This window comes from Eriocheir sinensis, chromosome 23, assembly GCF_024679095.1.
Source record: "Eriocheir sinensis breed Jianghai 21 chromosome 23, ASM2467909v1, whole genome shotgun sequence".
In the NCBI taxonomy this organism is placed as follows: domain Eukaryota; kingdom Metazoa; phylum Arthropoda; class Malacostraca; order Decapoda; family Varunidae; genus Eriocheir; species Eriocheir sinensis.
The window spans coordinates 15439262-15462425 of record NC_066531.1 but is presented as its reverse complement, the minus strand read 5'-3'; the positions used below and the strand labels follow the sequence as shown (position 1 = coordinate 15462425).

Sequence of the window (23164 nt, the reverse complement as noted above, 5' to 3'; positions counted from 1 at the left end):
GTTTATCTCTTTGCGAGATATCGAAGGAGGTATAAGGAACGGTTAGTTTCGTGTATTATATAATCACACTATGTAATGCCTGGGGGTTGGGATGGCATGTTCCTCCCTTCTCCTTTGTTGTTAAATGCAACAATAAACAATCAATCAATCAATCAATACTACTTATGATAAAACTCGTTTACTTAAAGTATTTCTACAATATTAGGCTGATGGACCAAACTCATTGTGGTTTTAAGATATGGTAGTAGCCTTTTGGGGTGTCTGGGGTGAATTCATGCCCTTGCATTTACTAGCAGTTTACGTCTTGATGCTCCCGGCGGCTCCTCCCACGTGTGAAGGTACTTTCTCCCGAGAGCACCCAGCCGGTCTAGCCGCTAGATCGTCGCGGGTGTATTGCCGGCCAGGAATTGCCACGTGTACAGTAATAATAATAATAATATAATAATAAACGGTTTATTTCATGAAGTACCAGGCAGCCCTAGAGCTGAAAATATACATCAATGGAAGATGAAATGAAATGAATGAGACAAATGAACAAAGTAGTATGATCGAAAATAAAAAGGAAAATAGAAATAACAATAATAGCAATAATCATAGTAAAGATAATAATAATAATCACGATAATAATCACGATAATAATAATGATAATAATAATAGTAATCATAATAATAATAATAATAATCATAATAACAACAACAATAAGTCCTAATGAAAAATATTTACAAAACATACAAATTGTGCTGCTCTTAATTTGCATTGTTGATATATTTGACCATCACGGGCACTGCGCTGTTCTTATAGCGGTCAGTCCGTGCCCGTATCGGGGCAATAATGTTGTGGTGTCGCACTGATTGCTGAGGGCGGTTCACTGCGGGTGGGAGGATGTGTCTGTGTCTGGGCTGGTTGAGAAGCTTGGTTGCGAACCGGTGTAGTAGGGTCTCGTGACGGTGTTGTAGGCTGGTGAGATGGAGGGAGTCGAGGGCGTCCTGGTAGCTGGTGTAGTGAGGGCCCAGGATGATTTTGCAGGCTCGCATCCCAATCGAGGCTTCGATACCTGTATCGTTGAACTCGTGCAAGGGTGTGCTGTACGATCCTTGTGTCCTCTTCGACCCTGATGAGGAAATCCTGGATGGTTTAGCCAGGTTCCATGTTGTCGACATTAGTCATTTCACTAAAGTGGTCAATGGCGAGAAAACGAAAACTGGAGCTTTAGTTGCAGCATTCGGCGTTTCAGTTTTTCCAGCTGATGTCAAATATGGATATCAACATGTCAAGGTCAGACCCTACGTTCCGAACCCTCTGCGCTGTTTCAAATGCCAACATTTTGGGCACCATGGCAACACTTGTCGGGCTCTTAGCAGGTACTGCAGTAAGTGTGCGGCGGAGGGCCACGATACTGTGTCATGCATGTCACTGGTTCAGAAGTGCCGAAACTGTGAGGATGCTCACCCCTCCCTCTCACGGGACTGCCCCGTGTGGAAACCGGAGAAAGAGGTCTGCACCGTCACGGCAAATAAGGGAATCACTTACTTTGAGGCGAAGAAGCTGGTGAAGGAGCAACAGGCTGAACTTGTTACTCCCGCCCTAAGCACTTCCTGCGCCGCAATGGTGAACCCGAAGCCGGGGACAGCTACGACTGCAGTACAGACTGACCCCTTGCCTGTCACGCCTAGTGCTCAACTTGCCTCACCTGTTTCTCAAAGCTCTGCTTCTACCACTACATCCTCTACATCTACTACTGCTACTACTTATGTTGCTACTGCTGCTGCTGCTAATAACACTACTCTCGCTACTCCTACTCCACCCAGCTTTTCTACTGCTGTTATTAACCCGCCTCGTGAAGAAACCTGACAAGGATGCATTGAACCTAACGGCCGTACCATTAGGCAGCCTCTAAACCTTCCTCTTCCTCTTCCCTTAAACAGTGCCCCCTTTCTGCCGGACACTATAACGTGATATCGGCCCCTCCCTTCGCTAGAGCTTCTTCCGAGTTGGGTTGGTAGTTTCTGTAAGCATCTCTACACGGAAATATTGATATTTGAAGCATTTTACATATATTAGTGTAATCATATATGTTTTTCAATGTATAATTACGAACAAAATGGTTGAATGAAAGGCAAATATAGGTATAATTGGGAAAATAGCGTGAGTGATAGGGTTGGCATCCCTGCCCGGCCCGTGTTTCCACCTCTCCACGCACTCGGCCAGGGAGTCCACACGTGCCTGCTGCTATCACTCCTCTGCCCCTCGCTACCATCCTGTCAAGCAAGGAGCCGTTAGAAAAGTGATCGAGCCCCATCGGAGCTGCAGCAAAAGACTACCTGCTTGAGTTAATCAAGGAGGCGTGTTGACCCGGCAAGGGTTAAATATCATGATACAACCCTAAAGTCTTAAACAACATTTTAAATAATTTATTTAAAAAACTTTTGCCGACTCATATTAGATCAAATACGTTTTATTATAATTCCTGGATCCTTAACTACTATATTAATGAACGAAATGCAGAATTGACGCATAAAATATGCGAAGGGGCTGACGAAGATGTGCCTATCTCGAAATAATTTCGCCCTTCAACACCTTCCATTCCGCTCCGGAGGAAACCCTTTGAGTTTTATGGAAGGAGAAAATGGCCGAAAAGGTTCCACAGTCGAAGAGGTTGCCTTATGGTACGGCCGTAACCTCCCTCCCTAAGTGTTCTCTCGGCAACGCCACCCTCGCCTCGTCGCGGGAGGGCGGCCGTGCACCCTCTCCCTCGACGGATTCGAGGGAGTCATTGGAGATCTCCTCTGCCAAGCACCGGGAGAGGTCCCCCGGTAACTCTTCTGACGATGACTCGTCGGCCAAGAAGAAGAATAAATATAAGACCAACGGCCGCCCCCGTAACTCTTAAACCATCATGTTCAATATTATTCAATGGAATTGTATAAGTCTTGGTAATAAAGAACACTTTTTATCGTTGTTGATAAACTCACACAGGCCGTTAGTCATTTGTCTATAGGAGACGAGGCTTGAGGATCAGCCAGATTATCCTGCCCTAAAACTCTACCACTTGTAAATTCCCTCCCTCTACTTTCCGTCCCGCGTTCCCTTTGGTGATGACACAATGCTATCACCTTATTCTCAGCTCCCTGGGAATAAAGTGGTGCTGGGTGATGACTTCAACGCCCATCATCATCAGTGGGGTAGCATGAGGTGCGATGCTCGTGGAGAGCAAATAACAAACCTTTTGATGCAGACAAACCTCTGTCTTCGGAACGACGGTAGTGCGACTCGCGTAGACGATCGAACCGGTAGCGCATCAGCTATTGTCCTGTCTATCTCATCCGCAAATATCTCACCAGACTTCTCTTAGGAAGCCATCGATGATTCGTACGGCAGCGACCATTTACCTATCTGCATTTCTTATGCACGCGACCTCATGCACACGGGCCCCTGTTTGCCCTAGATTTAGTTTTAAAAAAGCAGACTGGAATTCATTCAGAAGGATCATCGACTTGGACATATCTGGGAAAGATATAGACACTAAGGTTGATAACATGCAACGCTCCATATTACACGCCGCCGAGGTCACCATTCCCAAGACTTCTTCAGTTGCCACAAAGAATAGATTTCCATGGTGGACAACAGATTGCCGACAGACAAAATAGACGATACAGGCATTTTAGCAAGCAGCCCAGTCCGATAAAGTACATCGCATATAAAAAGGCAAGGGTTCAGGCAAGGAAAGTCATCAAAACCGCCAAGCGCAATAATTGCCGAGAATTTACCTCTCTAGTCAACCGCACAACACCCCTCATTCAGGTGTGGAACACAATAGACATATTAAACAATAAGGGGACCTACAACCCAATCACAATACTTAACGTAGGCAATACCACAATATATGTCATCAGTAAATTTCGATATCGTGGATTTCAGTCCTGATTCTAGGTCAATAATATATATGATAAGGATAATGGGTTCAAGCACTGACCCATAAGGCACTCCACTAATGACTGGAAGCCAATCGGAAGGCTGTCCGTTGATTAGCACTCGTTGTTTTCTGTCGGTGAGCCAATCTCTTATCCACATGATCGGATTGGCTCCAATGCCCGCCGTGTACAGTCTCTTAAGGAGTCGCGCGTGCGGTACCATTTCGAAGGCTTTCTAAAAGTCCAGGTATAAAACATCACTGGGGGTGTGGGCATCCCAGTTCTTATATATACCTTGGAAGAACTCTAATAAATTCGTTATGCAGGAGCGCTTGTTTCTGAAGCCATGCTGGGTGTCGGAGATTATATTATTGTCTTATAGAAACTTGACAAGTTTGTCTCTAATAATCTTTTCGAGTATTTTCCTCCCACTGATGTCAAACTGTAGTTTAATGCAACGCTTCTATCTCCATTTGGTCCTGCGAAGCCATGTGGCCCACTTGTTTTACCATCGAGTTTTTCAAAAAGGTGACGAAGTGACAGCTCATTGCCATGGAGCTGATAAATGAACCAGTGAACTGGGTGGGCAAGGCTTTTCTCGATTTGACAAATCACCCCAGATTTATTCCCGGTATTTACAGTAGTCCATCACATCCAATCGCCAGTACGTTTTCCGTGGAAATTCCTTTCTCTATTAGCAAACTGTTTTAGCCCTGTGGCAAAACTCTTTGCAGAACCAGTGGCAGGTGAATACTGGCCTAGATATTCTGAACCTGGTTTAGCCACTATAGCAATATGCTCTTATAGTCTCTATTTCCAATCTTCTCCGTAGTAAGAGTTTATTTCCTTCCATCAAAGTAGATGCCTGCAACTTGTACTTTTCCATGTGCTTCCTTTGTCAAATTTTGTCCGTTTGATTGCCTCGATCTCCGTACTTTGTTCCTATCTATGACTTTGGAAGGATCATCTTTTGTAATAACCCGTAAAACTTCAAGGATTGCACTAGATAGTAATGAACCACCACGATCAGACAGTCCAACCCAGTCACAAACCTCATGGAAAGAAGAGAACAGACGTTTTTGTTTTCTACTTTTTTTTCTTTTTTCATTTCTACATTGTTGTCCCACAGCTCCTCCCTTCCTTCCTTTAAGATTAACCCCCATAAAAGGGGGACAGGGCCTTGGCCGAATGGCGGCCCTGTAAGGGGTGGGCGAGCAATGCAAGCTCGTTGCGGGTCTAGGGACACCTCCGCCGCCGCCACAGCCACGGGTAACAGCCGGCGAGCAGCGACGGAGGCACGGGGCCTCCGGGCAGGCGCCCAGGGAGCAGCCCGTAGCGGTGCACGAGCGAGCAGCCCAGCAGTCGACTATGACCGCAGAGGGGTCACCCTCACCTCTGCAGAAGGGCCACCCGGCTGCTCGCCCGAGGAGTGCTGGCGGTCCACTGCCCACAGCTCCACCTTCTTTTGGTTTTCTATGATGGAGCTGGTACTTGGAAGGGGTGTATTCATCTTCCGAGCCAGTCAAATTTGAGGACGAGGTATCACTTTGAACAAGACATCCTGATGCTTGTAACTGGCTGATGGTCTTGCAGCATATTGATTTCTTCTTTCTTCTCTTTTCCTAATGGCTTCAGTTGTTCGTTTGTCCACTCCTCCAATGAACATTTTACGTTCATTTATTTGGTCCTCTACAAATTCTTGTTCTATTTTGGGGACTTTCTTCTGTCGAGGACAGGCACAGTACTGGAATTCAGGGCATCTGCAAGCTGTTCCTTCAAATAATCTAGCAGCATCTTTGATGAACTCTTTAACTTTGTTACCATAACTTGGGCTTTTTTTAATTTTTTTTACGGTCTTTGAAAGGTTTCAGCGAGTTCCTGTATTTGTTGTGATTGGCTTCTAATTTGTCAACAATGCATTTCTGACTGATTATGGGGATGTTTTCCTGGCTGTAAATGTAAACTATCTATTCTGCAACACACTTAAATATCATGTGAACTGAAGGACTCTTTTTTGATGATTCAAGCAGTTTATATTTATGCCACAGAAGCTGGTTTTCCGGGAGATCATCCACTTGCTTAAAGATAGGACACATGTCTGCCTTGTCTAAACGAACACAGTGTCGTTTTTGTGTTTGACCTTGGCTGTTATGGGACATCATGATTTGTGATACGTCAGTAGAGGCCGAGGAACAATACATCCATCCTCTACGTCTGCCAAAGAGAAGATGAGCTATCACCATATTTCAGGTGCCCCAGCAGCTTCTGAAAAGTGTTATATGCTCTTTTGAACTTGCTAACTGCATAGCTCTCCCCCTCCCGCGGCCCCGCTGCACACGAGTTTTTAATCAAGCTTATCCCTATACTGTCCAAATCCCTTATGCACGAGTTAACCAGCATCTCTACTCCTCCGTTCCTTACACTGGCAAACTCTGCAACAATCTTTCTTCATCTGTATTTCCTCCTGCTAACGAGTTGAGCTCTTTCAGAAGAGAGTATCGGGACGCCTCTCCTTCCGAAATTGACCTCTTTTTTGGCCACTCTTCTAACTCTTTTTATGGGGACAGTGATCAGCGGGCTATATTTTCTTCCATTATGATCTTTTTTTTCCCCTTGACCCCCCCCCCACCCCCCACCCCCCCCCCACACACACACATAAGCACCCACAGGTATACAGAAACAACATAAACACGGGTAGGAAACTATTAAGCCTAAAACCAGAGTGACTTTTTGATCTCCGAAAAACCTATTTTGGGGAACCCGGAATGACGAGTTATTATAGGAGAGAGATCCTCGCTCTCGCGATAAAGCCTAGAGAAAAACGGCAGATATCCCAACTTCTAGTCTACAAAGTGTCTAGGCTGCACCAGCAAAATGAAGTAATAACACGTGGAACAGTTGAATGAAGCGATCGAGAACGGCGTCAGCAGCGCCACCTGGGCACAGGTAGAGGAAGATGCCGCCAGTCCCACACCTCATTCCTTCAATGCGCTTCGACAGAGACTGGAGGAAGCTTCTGAGGGAAAGGAGGGGGGGAGTAAGGAATGTGCACTAGTCATTCCGGGTTCCCCAAAAAAGGGTGCACGATAGCTAACTCCCACTTGGAGCCGGAGAAAAGGGAGCTCAATCGAAGTACCACATACTTGAGTCTACATTTGCGTCCCGCCAAATTGGTAAGTGTAGAACCGACTGAGGTCGCCCGGACTTACCGTAGTGTCAAAGTTAAGTAATCCACTCCGTTACCCGAGAGAAATACCAGCAGAATAAATCTCCAAGGTAGTCGTGAAACTTCATTTGATAACAAAAATAAGCACAACGACCTTTAGCGTAGCACACACAAAAAAAACGCGAGGGAGAAAGAGGAACATATATACATGGAGGGAAGAGGTAGGAGTGCACCTTCACCCTCCGTTTTTTTTACCTTGCTGCCGAGGAGTAAAAAAAAAAAGTTAAATTTCTTCCTATTCCATCTCCCTTGACGGGGGAAGTCCTAACGCAACGCAGGGGGCGTCGTCCACAGACGGAGAGATAGGAACAGGAAGCAGTGCTCCACTGGACGCTCTCCTTGACCCGGTCCAGGGAATGGGTCCTAAGGAAAGCCAGGGAGGCCGCTACCCCTCGGACATCGTGAGCGCGCAGGTCATGTCCCGGAACTCCTTCCTCTATGACGGTCCTTAGGAGGCCTGCAATCCTCCTGATTGACAGAGGGAGGGCTGAAGCGGGATCACAGAAAAGGTGATGTTGTTCGTGCGCCGTAGAATCTGTTATGTAGTTCCTTAAGGCTGACACGGGGCAGAGTGGGTGAGGCTCGCTTTGCAGGCACCAGACTGGTATGACCACTGGTTGGAGACAGTGGTCGAGGCGCTCATTCTTGGCTAGCGATTTTGGGGAGAAAGCTAAGGACACTGCAGGTCCATCTGTTGTGAATGTAGTGTACCTGGGAAAACGCGTGAGAGTCCTGAGCTGCGAGGACCTGAACCTAGAGGCGAGGGCGACGAGGAATTATTAGGAAATCCATTTCTGAAGGTCTGTCCTGGTACCTAGTGGAAGAGAGAGACGTTATAACCTTTTATAGGGACCAAAAACGGATGTCTCTTCTAAGGGGAGGATCATGGTGAAAGAGGCCACGCTTAAGGAGTTGAACTGAGCGGGGTCTAGGACAATTCCCCAGCCATATTTAAGAGGGTCAGCAAGGGCGGCAAGGTGAGTTGCAATTGTTTATGGCGCCCTCTTTTTCGTGTGGGAAAGAACAGAAAGAAACTCCAAGACAGTGGCCTCGGTGATTCTGTCGAGTCACCTCCAGGTTCTGATGGGGCTTCTCCGGCCTCGTCCCAGGTGATGCATGCTGATGTAGATGCACCTCACATTGCTTCGCCGAAGTCCGCCAGAGGTATGAAGAAGCGACATCGCGGTTCTACAGATTCAGTTGAATCTGTTCTGCCAGCTAAGATTACTGTAGGTATACATGATTCTGGGGTCTCTCAGGATAGGCCTATGGAGGAAGATGCGGAGGCTCATATTTAGCCTGCTGAGACCCCCTCTGTTCCAGTTCCTGTTGCTTCTAGTGGTTTTCCTGATCGGGATATGGAAACTGAGGAATCCCTTGGAGATAGTGTGGGGAATCCTCCCCGCGAGCACGTAGCTTCGGGGAGTGGTGTGCGGTCTGGCTCTAGTAGTGCGGCGTCCGGAGGGGGCGCAGGTTCCTTTGTTGGGAGAAAGCTCGAGGTCCCTCGACCCGGCTCCTCTCGGGTCCCAGTCTCCTCTTCTCGCCGTATTACCGTACCGAATCAGGTGGGTAAAAGGCAGTCTCTTTCAGGGGCTCGCCTGGAGCGCACTCGAAAATAGACATCTTCCTACTCCTCCAGTGGCATTGTAGAGGCCTACGAGCCTCGTGGGAGGAACTCTGAGCATTGATATCTCGGTTTTCTCCTGCTTGCCTTTGTTTACAGGAGACAATGCTCGGAGACTACACTCACTCTAGTCCTCCTGGGTATCGGGCCGTTTACAGTACCCCTAATCCTGGACAGGGCCACCATGGTGGCACCGCCATATTCGTTCGCTGTGATATCCCTTCTGTCCCATTACAGCTTCACTCAACGTTGCAGTCTGTTGCTGTTAAGGTTTATTTGGGCAAATTTTATACATTATGTAGCCTTTATCTCCTTCCTGGTGTTCCCGTTGACAGACACGATCTTGACGACCTGGTGCAGGAACTTTCCTCGCCTTTACTTTTATTAGGGGATTTTAACGGTCGCCATCTGTTGTGGGATGATGGTGCTACCAACCCACGCGGACTTTTAGTTGCTTCTTTTATTGAGGATCAGGGATTAAAAATTTTAAACTATGGGGAGGTGACACATTTTCATAGCCAGACTGGTACTTTTACCTCTATAGATCTTTCACTTTGCACTTCTAATTCTCTTCCTGATTTTCGTTGGCGGGTCTTACCGGACTTGTATGGCAGTGACCACTTTCCAATTTTATTGGAACGCATTGATTCTGTACCACAGTCACGCCTTTCTCGCTGGCGTCTAGATAAAGCAGACTGGCAGCGATTTACGGAACCTAGCTCCTCTCTTCGTCCGTTGGCTGACTTTGGAACTTCTGAGGAGGTTGCATCCTATTTCACTGATGCCCTACATTCTGCAGCCCTTCAATCCGTCCCCAGGACGTCTGGCCAGTTCCCTAAACGTCCTGTTCCCTGGTGGAACGTCGCTTGCACTACTGCTGTGCAAGAGAAGCGTGCTGCATTATCTCGACTTCGTCGTCACCGTGGGGACCCCCAGTGTTTGGATGCTTTTCGGCGAGCGCGTGCTCGAGCACGACGCACTTTCAAGGAGGCTCAACGAATTTCTTGGAAGGCTTATCTCTCTTCCATCACTACCAGAACTACACTCACATAAGTCTTTAACAGAGTTCGTAAGATCTCTGGGAAGTTTTCCCCCCCTCCCCCTCCAGTGTTATCGCATGCAGGGGAAACGGTGGCGGACCCTAAGACTGTTGCTGACCTATTCGCCAAGCACTTTGCCAGTGTCTCTAGGAAAGATCCTACTGCACCAGGGGCTCGTCATCGCCGGGATTTGGAATCACTCGACGTTAACTTCGCTTCCACCGGAGGGGAATCTTATAATATCCCATTTTCTCTCTCCGAGTTGAAGACGGCTTTATCCCAGTGTCATGATTCCTCGCCAGGTCCAGACGACATCCCTTATGCTTTCTTACGCCACATGCCTGACTGTGGTTTTACATTTTTATTGGATCTTTACAATTTCATTTGGCGTACCGGTGATTTTCCATCTGTGGAGCGTGGCTGTAATTCTCCCCATTCTGAAGCCTGGGAAAGATCATCTCCAAGCAACTAACTATCGTCCTATTTCTTTAACATCCTGCACTTGTAAAGTGATGGAGAAGATGGTGAATGTCAGGCTTATGTGGTACTTGGAGAGCCGGAATTTATTGACCCCGGTGCAATATGGTTTCCGAAAGATGCGCTCCACTTCGGATGCTCTTTTATCCTTGGAGTCCTCAGTTTGTGAGGCGTTTGCCAATAAGCACCACAAGGTGACCGTGTTTTTTTTTATCTGGAGAAGGCCTATGACACCGCTTGGTGTCGTGGAATTTTACTTAACCTGTTTGAGTTTGGTCTTCGTGGCCGTCTCCCTGTTTTTATTAAGGAGTTTTTATCTCATCGTCTTTTACGGGTTAGAGTGGGGAGTACTCTTTCCGAGGTTAGTCCACTTGAGGATGGCGTACCACAGGGAAGTATTCTCCGTGTTACGCTATTTGCCTTTTTTTAGTTTTTAACTCATTGAATGCGGCGCCATATGACCCTGGCTGTTGCGGCGCCTAATTTAAATCAATCAATCAATCGATCCACTGCATGAATATTGCACACATGTGCCTTGTATTAACTGAAAATCACACAGTATGCGCTAACCACTCTTGCAGGAAGGCTGTTACAGTTGCGGACGACTCATTTCGAGGAATGAAGGAAGGAGGGAGGGAGGGAGGGGGCGGGAGAGCAATTAATTATCTTCTTTATTCTTTGTTCCATATCACATAATAGAAGAGTGTCGATCCAGTGCAGATGTAGCTAACATATGTGGAGTAAAGGACCTGCATGGAAACAGTGCTCAGAAAGGAAAGACTCCGATGGTTTGGACATGTAAAGATAGCAGGGGAGGACACAGTGCTGGGAGTTGTGGAGATAATGGTAAGATAGAGTGTTCGGTGCAGATGTAGCTTACAGATGTGGAGAAGAGGACCTGGAAACAGTTTTTTTTCCTTTTTTACATGTGACCTAAAGCGCCGGTAGGCTTTTTTTTTATTAGGGGCCTGATGGTGGGCCCGAGCCCGTTATGACGCAGACTAATGTTTATTGTGGGGCAATTATTATTGGCTCATGCTGCCCCCCGGAGATCATTCTTGATTTCACTTGCATAGCTTCTTCTAGAGTCCGGGTTGGTGGATAGTCTTCAGGACAGCATGTGGGTTGTCTTAGGCCCCTCGGCGGTGACTGAAAAATCCCAGGTGGTTAGCGGCGGATTTGAACCCTCATCATCATCAACGCTGCGAAGGCGGGGCCGGCACGCTAACCACTCCACCACCACCTCAGAAGGGAAAGACTCCGATGGTTTGGACATGTGAAGAGAGCAGGGGAGGATACAGTGCTGGGGGGTTTGGAGATATTGGCAAGACAGGGTACCCAGTTCAGATGTAACTAACAGATGTGGAGTAGAGGACCTGGAAACAGTGATCAGAAGGGAAATACTCCGATGGTTTGGACATGTGAAGAGAGCAGGGGAGGATAAAGTGCTGGGAGGTTTGGAGAGATTGGCAAGACAGGGTACCCAGTTCAGATGTAACTAACAGATGTGGAGTAGAGGACCTGGAAACAGTGATCAGAAGGGAAATACTCCGATGGTTTGGACATGTGAAGGGAGCAGGGGAGGATACAGTGCTGGGAGTTGTGGAGAGATTGGCAAGACAGGGTGTCCAGTGCAGCTAGATGTGGCTAACAGATGTGGAGTAGAGAACCTGGAAACAGTGCTCAGAAGGGAGACTCCTATAGTTTGGACATGTGAAGAGCAGGGGAGGATACAGTGCTGGGAGTTTTGGTAAGATTGAAAGTAAAAGGAAGGAGACCAGTTGGTAGACCTAGGAAAACGTGGAGAAGGTGTATACAGGAAGACCTGGCAGTGATGGGATTGGATGAGCATCAGGCAGAAGACAGATCAGAATAGAGGAGACCCATAAAGCGTCCAACCTCTCAGGAAGAGTGAAAACGGACGTTAAACGAAATTATGATGTTGATGATGATATCTCATAATAGAAGAAAAGAAAAGAACTAAGAACATTAAGTGACCTGTGGAAAGGATTAAAGCACTTCTGCTACTCTCGGATACGTTCAGTTCACTCCCGACGTAGTAAAGTTACTGTCAATGGAAATGGAGTTGATCGTTTCCGCACTGACTACTTCTGCGGGGAGGCTGTTCCAGTGGCGGACGACTCTGTTCGAGGAAGGAAGTATGGAGGAGGGAGGGATGGGAGCGAGAGTTTTTATTATTTTCGTTAATCTTTGTTCTCGTTCCATCTCATCCTTCCACATGCTCACTGCCACATATACTTCACTGCTGTTACTTAACTTTACTTTACTTTCTGATCATTTCACTTGACTTTCAGATTAAATAAGTTAACTTCATCTGCATTCCGCCACGTAGGGCTACAGCAGACGCTTTTAAAATTAGGAACAGCAGACACATTATACATTAGGAACAGCAGACACATTATAAATTAGGAACAGCAGACACATTATAAATTAGGAACAGCAGACACATTATAAATTAGGAACATAAGAACATAAGAACATAAGAACGCAGGAGTCTGCAAGAGGCCGGTAGGCCTGTACGAGGCAGCTCCTTTGACCCTAAGCTCCCGTGTATCTAACCCCACCTAATATCGCTGTCCATGAATTTATCTAGTCTATTTTTGAATGTGACAATTGTATTGGCACTCACCACATGACTGCTAAGCCTATTCCACTCATCCACCACCCTGTTAGTAAACCACTTTTTGCCTATGTCCCTGTTGAATCTGAATTTATCCAGTTTAAACCCGTTACTTCGTGTCCTACCCGGTTCTCTTACCAACAAAACCTTATGAATGTCTCCCTTATTAAAACCCTTCATCCATTTATAAACCTCGATCATGTCTCCACGCACCCTTCGCCTTTCTAGAGAATGCAAGTTTAACTGTTTGAGTCTTTCCTCGTATGGCAAGTTTCTCAACCCCTGAATCATCTTAATCATCCTCCTCTGCACCGATTCTAACATTTTGATATCCATTCTATAGTAGGGTGACCAGAACTGAACCGCATAGTCAAGATGAGGTCTAACTAATGCTAAATATAGTTTGAGGAAGACTTCGGGGCTTCTGTTGCTTACGCTCCTTGAAATAAATCCCAGTACCCTATTAGCTCGATTTCTAGCTTGAATGCATTGTGCCCTTGGACGGAGATCAGAGCTCACTAAGACCCCTAAATCCCTTTCGCACCCAGACCTACTTATGAGAGTGTCATTTAAGCAATAGTTATGTGAGGGGTTGTTCCTACCTACACTCAGAATACTGCACTTCCCTACATTGAACTCCATCTGCCATTTATCCGCCCAGTCATATAATCTGTTGAGTTCACCTTGGAGAATACTAGCGTCCTGATCCGACTCAATTACTCTACCGATCTTGGTATCATCTGCAAATTTACTAACATCACTACTAATTCCTGTGTCTAAGTCATTGATATAAATAATAAACAAAAGTGGACCTAATACCGAACCTTGTGGGACCCCACTCGTAACACATCCCCAGTCAGATCTTTTACCATTGATTTGCACTCTTTGCTTCCTATTGCTAAGCCACGCCTTGATCCAGTTCAAAACTTTACCCTCTACTCCGTGAGCCTGTAATTTAAGCAACAGTCGTTGGTGAGGAACTTTGTCAAACGCTTTACTAAAATCAAGATAGATTACATCATAATTTTCATCTCTGTCAACCGCCTCAAATACTTTATTGTAGAAGGACAAGAGATTGGTGAGGCATGACCTACCTTTTGTGAACCCATGCTGCGAGTCGTGAATTTAAGCTACGTTTCTCTAAATGCTCCCGAATATTCCTGGCTATTATGGACTCCAGCATCTTCCCTATAACCGATGTTAAGCTAATTGGGCGATAGTTTGAAGCAACTGACCTGTCCCCCTTTTTAAAAATCGGCGTCACATTAGCTACTTTCCATAGGCTCGGCACATAGCCAGTAGCAGTAGTAGTAACAGTAGACATTATAAATTAGGAACAGTAGACACATTATAAATTAGAAACAGCAGACACATTATAAATTAGGAACAGCAGACACATTATAAATTAGGAACAGTAGACACATTATAAATTAGGAACAGCAGACACATTATAAATTAGGAACAGTAGACACATTATAAATTAGGAACAGTAGACACATTATAAATTAGGAACAGTAGACACATTATAAATTAGGAACAGTAGACACATTATAAATTAGGAACAGTAGACACATTATAAATTAGGAACAGTAGACACATTATAAATTAGGAACAGTAGACACATTATAAATTAGGAACAGTAGACACATTATAAATTAGGAACAGTAGACACATTATAAATTAGGAACAGTAGACACATTATAAATTAGGAACAGTAGACACATTATAAATTAGGAACAGTAGACACATTATAAATTAGGAACAGCAGACACCTTATAAATTAGGAACAGCAGACGCATTATAAATTAGGAACAGCAGACACATTATAAATTAGGAACAGCAGACGCATTATAAATTAGGAACAGCAGACACATTATAAATTAGGAACAGCAGACGCATTATAAATTAGGAACAGCAGACACATTATAAATTAGGAACAGCAGACGCATTTAAAATTAGGAACAGCAGACACATTATAAATTAGGAACAGCAGACGCATTTAAAATTAGGAAAAGTAATCACTTAAATTAACTTGAGAAACAAACAACGATTAACATGATTCTGAGGGGAAGTAGGCACCCGTTTATTATATATATACATGTCTGTACATCATCAAGACCCCAAGACCCAGACCAAGCATTCCTAAACGTATACTATAGTCGCAGCACACGAGTCTGAGGTCTTCGTTATCGTGTTCTGGCAACTTGCCATTACACATGCACATTGCACACACACATACAGCTACATAATCAGCGACCTTATTTTTTTTTTACAACAGAGGAGTGGCCGAAAGATAGAGAAGAGCTGTGTGGGTGGAGCCCCCCACACGTGCGATGCATACTCCATACGAGGGCGGACAAGGCCCTTGTATATGGATAGCAGCGGTGCGGGGCAGAAGAACTGGAGGAGACGATACAGAACGCCCAACCTCGAGGAAGCTGATTTAGTGAGAGAAGAGATGAGAAGTTTCCAGTTTTTGAGTTTTTGATTTTGAGTTAAGGATAGACCGAGGATATTTAGTTCTGAAGAATTATAAGGTGACAGCTGAGTGTAGTTGAAGAATAGGGGATAGGTGTTTGGAAGATTGTGTCGAGTTGAAAGGTGGATAAATTGGGTTTTTGAGGCATTGAAGGACACAAAAACCCAAAGGTTCCTTTTATCACAATCGGAGATGATAGCAAGGTCTGAGGTTAAGGATTCTGCAGCCTCAGTCTTATAAACTAAAACAGATTTTTACGACAATTTCAATAATATGATTAATACTGACAAATGTGCCCTATGCGTAGACTATCATATAACATCGTAGACGCCATGACGCCAGGTTGCCAGAGCACGATAATTCACACCTCAGTCTCGGGTGCCGCGACGAAAGCCAAGGCTGTTACAAAGAGACAGCCTTGGCACAGCACCACTATAACTTCTCCTCTTCATCTCTCTCCTTTCCCTTCCCTCCTATTCCTCCTCACTCAGGCTTAGTGATGCGGAAGACGAAGACGAGACCCTCCTTGTCACAGAAATAGTTTGGGACGATGCGCCGCTCCACCTGAAGGAATTATGACCATCATTTCAAATACGTGACCTTCTCCCCCTGGCCAGCTCCTGACCATCTCCTTATACCAGAGTGTCGTGACAGGCGCCCATACAGTGAACAGCCCCGCCAGACAGAAACCTTGATTAAAGTAAATGTTTTCTTGTACCAACGTTGCCAGATAGTTGTACTCAGCCTCTTATATATTTACCAACTTCCGACTTCAAATATGTCTCATGGGGCTCAATAACTAGATTCATTTATATCTATCGTTAAAATAGTGAATTCCTGATGTTTCTTGGCAATAGTTAGGTGTCAAAAAACGGTAAATACTATGCTCTGAGTACGATAATCTGGCAACGGTGCTCCCTACCTTCTTCCACTTCCCGTCCGCCTCCAGCTGGTCCATGTAAGGCTCCAGCTTGTCCTTGTAGGAAGGCACGGTCTGCAGGAACTCATGGCGCATCACGATGATCACGAAGCCTCCTGGAGTGCCGGAGAGGAGGAAATCAGTTAATCATTGGGGCATACGCTAGGGGGCGCGTCGTCTAGCCCACCCTAGGGAGACCGCCTCAAGGTTTACTCCAGGCAAATCTGAAGTCTCTATGTAGGCTCTTTCCCATCCTAAACGGCGCCTAAGTTCGCCTGTTTGAAAAGCCTCTCGTAAAAGTTGCTGGGATTACCATGAACTGTTTTGCGATCCTATAGTAGGAGTAGGTAGGAAGACCCATACCGAACGGGCGTGACCTACTCTCGGTGAGGATATATGGGAAGCGAGGAGGGTGCTGAAGCCCTCCAAAGACCATGTCCTCACTAACCGTTTCCCTTTTGTCTCATCAACACCAGAGAGCAGTTCAGCATGCTCTCTAAAGAGAGTTCCTCTCTCTTTCTACACCACACTACATTCACACAACACACACACCTTTTCACAAAATTCAAAATTCAAAATGGCGAAAAATAACAATGCCTCGGAGTCCCCGCCTGGGGGGGGACCATAAATTCCCCTTCTGGCTGCCGACTTGAGAGGTGTCCTGATAACTCCTTGAACCTCCTCCTTATCAATTTCTGCAACATTCGCGGTCTTCGTTCTAATTTTCATACTGTGGAACACAATCTCTCCTCCTCTAAACCTTATTTTCTCTTCCTCACCGAAACACAGGTTACTGAGGCTACTGACATAAACTTCTACTCTGTTCCCTCCTACTATCTCTATCCTAAATTTTAATCCTAAGCTGGATGTTGCGCCTACGTGCGCAACGACATCACTTGCTCTCGTGCCTACGACCTAGACTCTTCTGAATTTTCCACCATCTGGCTAAGACTTCATTGTCATTCTATTACTAAATACATCTGTGCTGTTTATCTCTCACCTAACTCTACTAACTATGTAAAATTCTTTGACTATTTGAATTCTAAAGTGGAGCACATCTTTACTCACTCCCCCTTCGCTGAAATCTCCATCATGGGTGATTTGAATGTTCACCACCAGCTTTGGCTCTCATCCTCTTTCACAGACCAGCCTGGTGAACAAGCCTACAACTTTGCTCTCCTCAACGAACTAGAGCAGTTGGTTCAGCACCCTACACGTATTCCCGACCGTTTTGGAGACAGGCCCAACATTCTAGACCTCTTCCTTACCTCTAATCCTTTTGCTTACTCTGTCAAACTGTTCTCTCCGTTGGGTTCATCCGACCATAACCTTATTTCTGTTTCCTGTCCTATCGCTCCTGTACATCCTCTGGACCCACCGAAGAGGCGATGCTTCTGGCATTTTGCTTCAGCTCGGTGGGACGACCTTGTTATAGTAATTGCAGTATATCAATGGAAAAAAGAACACGACAGATAGATCACGCCACCTTGTAGGAATGTCAGCTGTCAGTGTTTACCATCTCAATTTGTATACAAAGCATTTCATCAAGCTTAGAGGTCACCTTGACATACGTGACCAATTGTAACTTCATTATTTTCCACTCTGTAACTCGTCACTCCTTCGAGAGAGCTCGCACGACACACACCTAGCGTCTCGTCTCTCTCACCCACGCTACGCTGTATCTTAGGTTAAGAATATATTTCTTCTAAGACAGCAAGAGTTTCCCTTCACGCCCGCAAGTCCCCGCAACCAAGCGTTCACCGGTGGCAGACGGTGTCCCAACGCGCCCGAGCCCTTCGCTACCTAGTTGTCCTACAAGAGCTCCAAGCCACAAGAACTCCCCAACAAATCCGGGGACAGGCGTAGAAAGAAGGAAGGAGTCAAAATCCCTGCTACAGGCCAACTACAGGCCTACGACTTCTACAAGCTCTCTACAGGCCAACAACCAGCCACTCCCAGCTCACTCCAAGCCCTCCGTGGTACGCAGAAGGAGGCACTCCCCGCAGAGCCCACAAGCACCAAGCAACACAGCGGCAACACCGCCGCTGCCGGGAGCATCGGCCCAAACCTCTTCCGGCAAACAGTCAACCAGGGCAAACGCGGACATCTCCCGGTGACTGCAAGCAGTACCCACCACCGTTACTACAAGGCGCCTTCTTAAGAGGGTACACACCCAGGTTGCCATATCTACAACCGCTGCCCCCACAACTCTCAAAATAACAAGAGCATCGCAGCCGTCCTACGTCTGGCAGCAGTGTTCCGGCGCCCGCCCTGCCACGCACCTGCCCGACTATATCGTCAGCAGTTTCCAGCAGCCATTACGGGGGTCAGTCTCCATGCCATCAGTCAACCTTACACGCGCTCCTGCCGCGGCCAAGGTCTTCCAACGCAACTCCAAAGGCTCCAGGTACCCCATGAGCGACGACATCCTTCGTCACCAGCTCTACGTCAGCTGAATATTCTCGGTATTGTACCTGTTCCAAATATTTTCACAAGTGCAAACTCAGCAAAACTGCATCAGAGGCACGACTCTTTTATTTATGTGTATCTAACACTGTTAATCAGTCGTAATTGTGAGAGTAACGATCATTTGCATACGGTATTGATCCTTCTTGTTGTCTGTTAGCGGTAAAACTGTGATTTCCCTACTCTAATTCAAACTTCCTCAGTGTGCCCTTGCTCCGTTTTCTCTTCGCCGTTCGGGAGAAACCCGCACTTTAAGGGCATGCTCACCTATTTCTCCTAACCAAATAACGGCTGCGTTATTGGGTCATTATTTCATATAACTATAACATTATAACATTACATTATAACCTGACATTATAACCTTAACTTTCTATTACGTCTAACGGCCACCTTGCTTACCATCCCTTCTTGTTTTTAGGGGTACGGCGCAAACTTTTAACTCAGACGCGTTACGTTAATATTTACAGCAATTAAAATATGCTCATATATTGTAACTGATTTAAGCCATAATATGAACAAAGACACTCTCGCTAAACTCGGTGACACCTTTAAACAGTTAACGAGTCCCTCAGGTAAGGAGGAAGTGGAACACGGTTCAGGCACCAATGATCTTAATGTTGTAAATTTACGTTCAGGTACTCAGTATTCCTCAATTCCAAACAGGGACCCTTCACCTCCGGGTTCTTCGGGATACTTAACCCCCACTCAACCGGTCACAATGCCTACCAATCCACCCCCCCCCCCCCCCTCCACCGATTCGGGTCATTCCAACTCACGCCAGTTTTCGACAGTTCTCCGGCAGCGAGTCAGATTATTCGGCGACAGTTCCTAGATCTATGTGAGTCTGCCATCGTAAATTCCTCCATTACGGAAGATCATGATAAAATTGCATTCATTCGGTCCGAGATATTACCAGGCTCTCGGGCACTAAATTTGATGCAGTCCTCAGCGTTTGCTTCGGTGGACATTGGAGTAAACTATGAGATTTTTAAAAGGAATTTCATAAAAATCTTCGGAGGCGGGAGTAAAGCAAGCTTCGTTAGACAGATCACACACACGGTTGAGCCCCTCCAAAAAGAAACCTCAACAAAGCCGATTTGGGACGCCATGACTGAGGCAAATCAGCTGGCGGTTAATTGTGTCAAAAGTCTAGAAGACGCGCAATGGCTCTCAGGGGGCAGTATGCAAAAACACTAGGTGAAGACAGTCTTCGAGTTGCTTTTTTACTTATTTCATATTTCAGAGAAGAACCGCCGTTCTGCCCTTCCCTTGACCTTCAAACCGGGCGGGAAGTTGGTTGACTTCGTCTCAGAGTTAGAAGTCAAGGTTCAAGAACACACTCACCATCAACCCCTCGCAACGGCAGCAGCATTGCAGGCACAAAGTAAGGCATCTCTCACCTGTAGTTTTTGCAAACGTTCAGGACATTCCGAGAATTCTTGCTTCGCGAAACGTAGGGACTCAACACACTCAAGACAGGGATCTGATAGGAGATCAGGAGGTTACAGGGGTGGCCATCACTCATCACACAGGAACCCTAGGCCAAACCATCAGCGGAAGGCTGCCTTTTGCCATGTCCACGGGAATTGTTTTCATGATTCAGACAGTTGTTATGCAATACAAAAGGCCAAGGAGGAACAGAAGAACAAGTCCTCGGCGGACAGTAAACCACACTCCTCCTCTTCTCGAATAAAAAGGCATGACTTTGTGACAGCCCCAAGGCGTACATCCAAGTATCCCATAAGGACGATACTAATTGGGAGCAACTTGACTCAGTCACTGCCGCCTTGGGACGGACAAGCATAATTGCCCTCCCTTGCAAGGTGGGCATAATTTCACTCACCTTAGCGGTAGACACAGGTACAACAGTCGATGTAATCTCAGACTCCGCTTACAGGTCACTGACACGACAGGCGAGAGGGGGAAATTGGCCGCTCCAAGAGAACGACCTGAATGTGGTAGGCGTGACAGGCACCACTTTGGGAATCCTTGGGCGAGTACCACTAACAGTCAGCTTACATGAAAAGGTATGTTCCTTTCGAGATTTCTTTTATGTATCTAGCAGGTTTGCCTTACCTGTGGATGGGATCTTAGGATTAAACGCCATGAAAGACCTGCACATAACCATAAACCCTGAAAGCAACGCGATCGTGTATCAAGGACGACGCATACAGGGATGGTAAATCCATCGCCTATGTCACCTGTAATCCCGCCCTCAGAGGGGGAAAATGACCAACCCACCACAGACTCAGGGTCTCCCACCGCCCAAGTGTCACCTCTTACGGTCAAACCACACGAAAACATTACAGACTTGTGGCGGGCAGTAACGGCAGTCGTAGAAGGTCCTCAAGTAGTTCCGGATCGTGCTGCAAAACTTGTTAAAATCCGGTTACCTAACGCCCCTCCAACGGGCAGTGATGTGTGTATCGACGGAGCACCACACATACACCGGGTGACGGTGGAGGTAACTCTCGCGATAGTCAAAGAGGGAGGTATTGCAGAGGCATTGGTAATAAACACGTCAGGATCCCCTGTATCCTTAAAACACGGGGTTAGATTATGCCAGTGTCTAGTGTATGGGAAAAATGTAGCCCCGGAACCAGCTGCATACCCTTCAGCCCAAGTTTCAGGCATAACCTCGGCGTCTCAGGCTTCTCCCGAACAAGACACAGCTAATGTAGGTGCATTCCTAAAAGTTGCACACAATTCCGAAATTAAGCCAACCTTAGTCCGGCTGCTGGAACATTATAGGGGGGCGCTTGCTCTACCAGACGAGCCGCTTGGAGTTACGCAGTGTGCTGAACACAATCACATTAAGTTAAAATCCAATACCAATCCTGTATATATCAATGCATACAAGCTCCCCCACAGTCAGAGGGAAGTAGTGCAGCAACTTATATCTGATATGTTAGAACAAGGTGTCATCAAAGAATCGAACTCCCCGTGGAATTCACCCTTGTTTCTGGTTCCAAAGAAAGACGGTTCTTATCGTCCTGTGATTGATTTCCGGCGTGTGAACAACGCGACCGTGGATGATCATTTTCCGTTTCCCGTTCTTAGAGATCTTCTGATGTGTCTCGGTAGAGGAAATAAAGTCTTTACGAGTCTAGATCTGGTCAGTGGCTACTGGCAACTGCCTATGGCCCCGGAGTCCCGTGAAATAACGACTTTCAGCACGCCTCATGGACACTATGAGTGGACGATGATTCCGTTCGGGCTCAAAGGAGCTCCCTTGACCTTCCAAAGGACAATGAACAGTATTTTTGGTGACTTGCTGGGCAACTATTTATGTGTATTTAGACGACATCATTATAGCAAGTAAAGACGTGCATGCACACCTGGCAACACTAAAAGCAGTCCTACACAGACTTCAAGAGGTCGGATTAAAGCTCAAACTCACCAAATGTGAATTCTTAAAGCCTCGGATCAAGTTCTTGGGGCATGTCGTAGACGAATTCGGCATCCACACAGTGGACGACAAAATAAAGGCTATTGCCGAGTTCCCTCAGCCAACGTCTGCGGACAAGGTACGGTCTTTCTTGGGCGTCGCAGGTTATTACCGGCCTTTCATAATGGACTTCGCAGCACGCGCGAGTCCCCTAACCCATCTTTTAAAGAAAGACGTACCATTTCAGTGCCTCCCAGCTCAACAAACGAGTTTTGAGAATTTAAAGAAAGCGCTTACACAGGCTCCGGTCCTTGTCTTTCCGGATTTCAAGGACCCCTTTCAGCTTTGTACCGACGCTTCGGCTAGTGGACTAGGAGCCGCTCTGATGCAAACAGATAAGTCCGGCAAAAAGCATGTGATAGCGTTCGCCAGTCGAGTACTTACAGCTCCGGAAAAGAACTATTCTGTTACCCACCTAGAGGCTCTTGCCATTGTGTGGGCTCTGAAGCATTTTCGTGACATAGTGATGGGGTACAAAATTGTGGTGTATACGGACCACGCGACCATAACTGATCTTTTCAAGGGAATAAACCTACACGGTCGTCTGGCAAGATGGTTCTTAACAATCCAAGCATACAATCCGGAGATAAAATACATCACCGGGAAAACAAATGTGGTCGCAGATGCCTTATCTCGGAATATTCCGATAGGCGCGATTACCACCCCAGAGGTCATCCACAACTTCACTTCACCTGAGCTACACACTGCTCAGCGAGACCACCCTGTGTGGAAGAGGTTAATTTACGCCCTCGAGTCGGGAGACGAATCAAACCTTCCTGAATTGCCAGTTCCCTTTTCACAATTCTTCCTATCAGAGGACAACCTCCTTTGTAGGTCATGGCCAACCAAACCGGTACCTATAGACCAACTGGTCATCCCAGACATATACGTCCCCGTGACGCTTAAGCTGGTCCATAACACACCCATTGCGGG

At 46.3% G+C, this 23164-nt stretch overlaps 1 protein-coding gene across 20 annotated transcripts in view; it reads right to left on the bottom strand.

Moving 5' to 3' along the window:
* Nucleotides 1-23164, bottom strand: part of LOC127002502 (demethylmenaquinone methyltransferase-like) — a 94339-nt gene that overhangs the window by 48617 nt on the left and 22558 nt on the right. The window contains exons 5-6 of one of the 20 annotated variants that reach the window (XM_050868531.1): nt 16321-16433; nt 12511-15962 (exon numbers count right to left, since the gene is read on the bottom strand). The exons of 17 other annotated variants lie outside the window; for them this stretch is intronic. In XM_050868531.1, the coding sequence (XP_050724488.1) occupies nt 15882-15962; nt 16321-16433 (194 nt within the window). In that variant the 3' untranslated portion in view covers nt 12511-15881. Of the gene's footprint in view, nt 1-12510; nt 15963-16320; nt 16434-23164 lie in introns of those variants that run through there. 2 more of the 20 variants (XM_050868532.1, XM_050868530.1) reach the window with 2 other exon arrangements.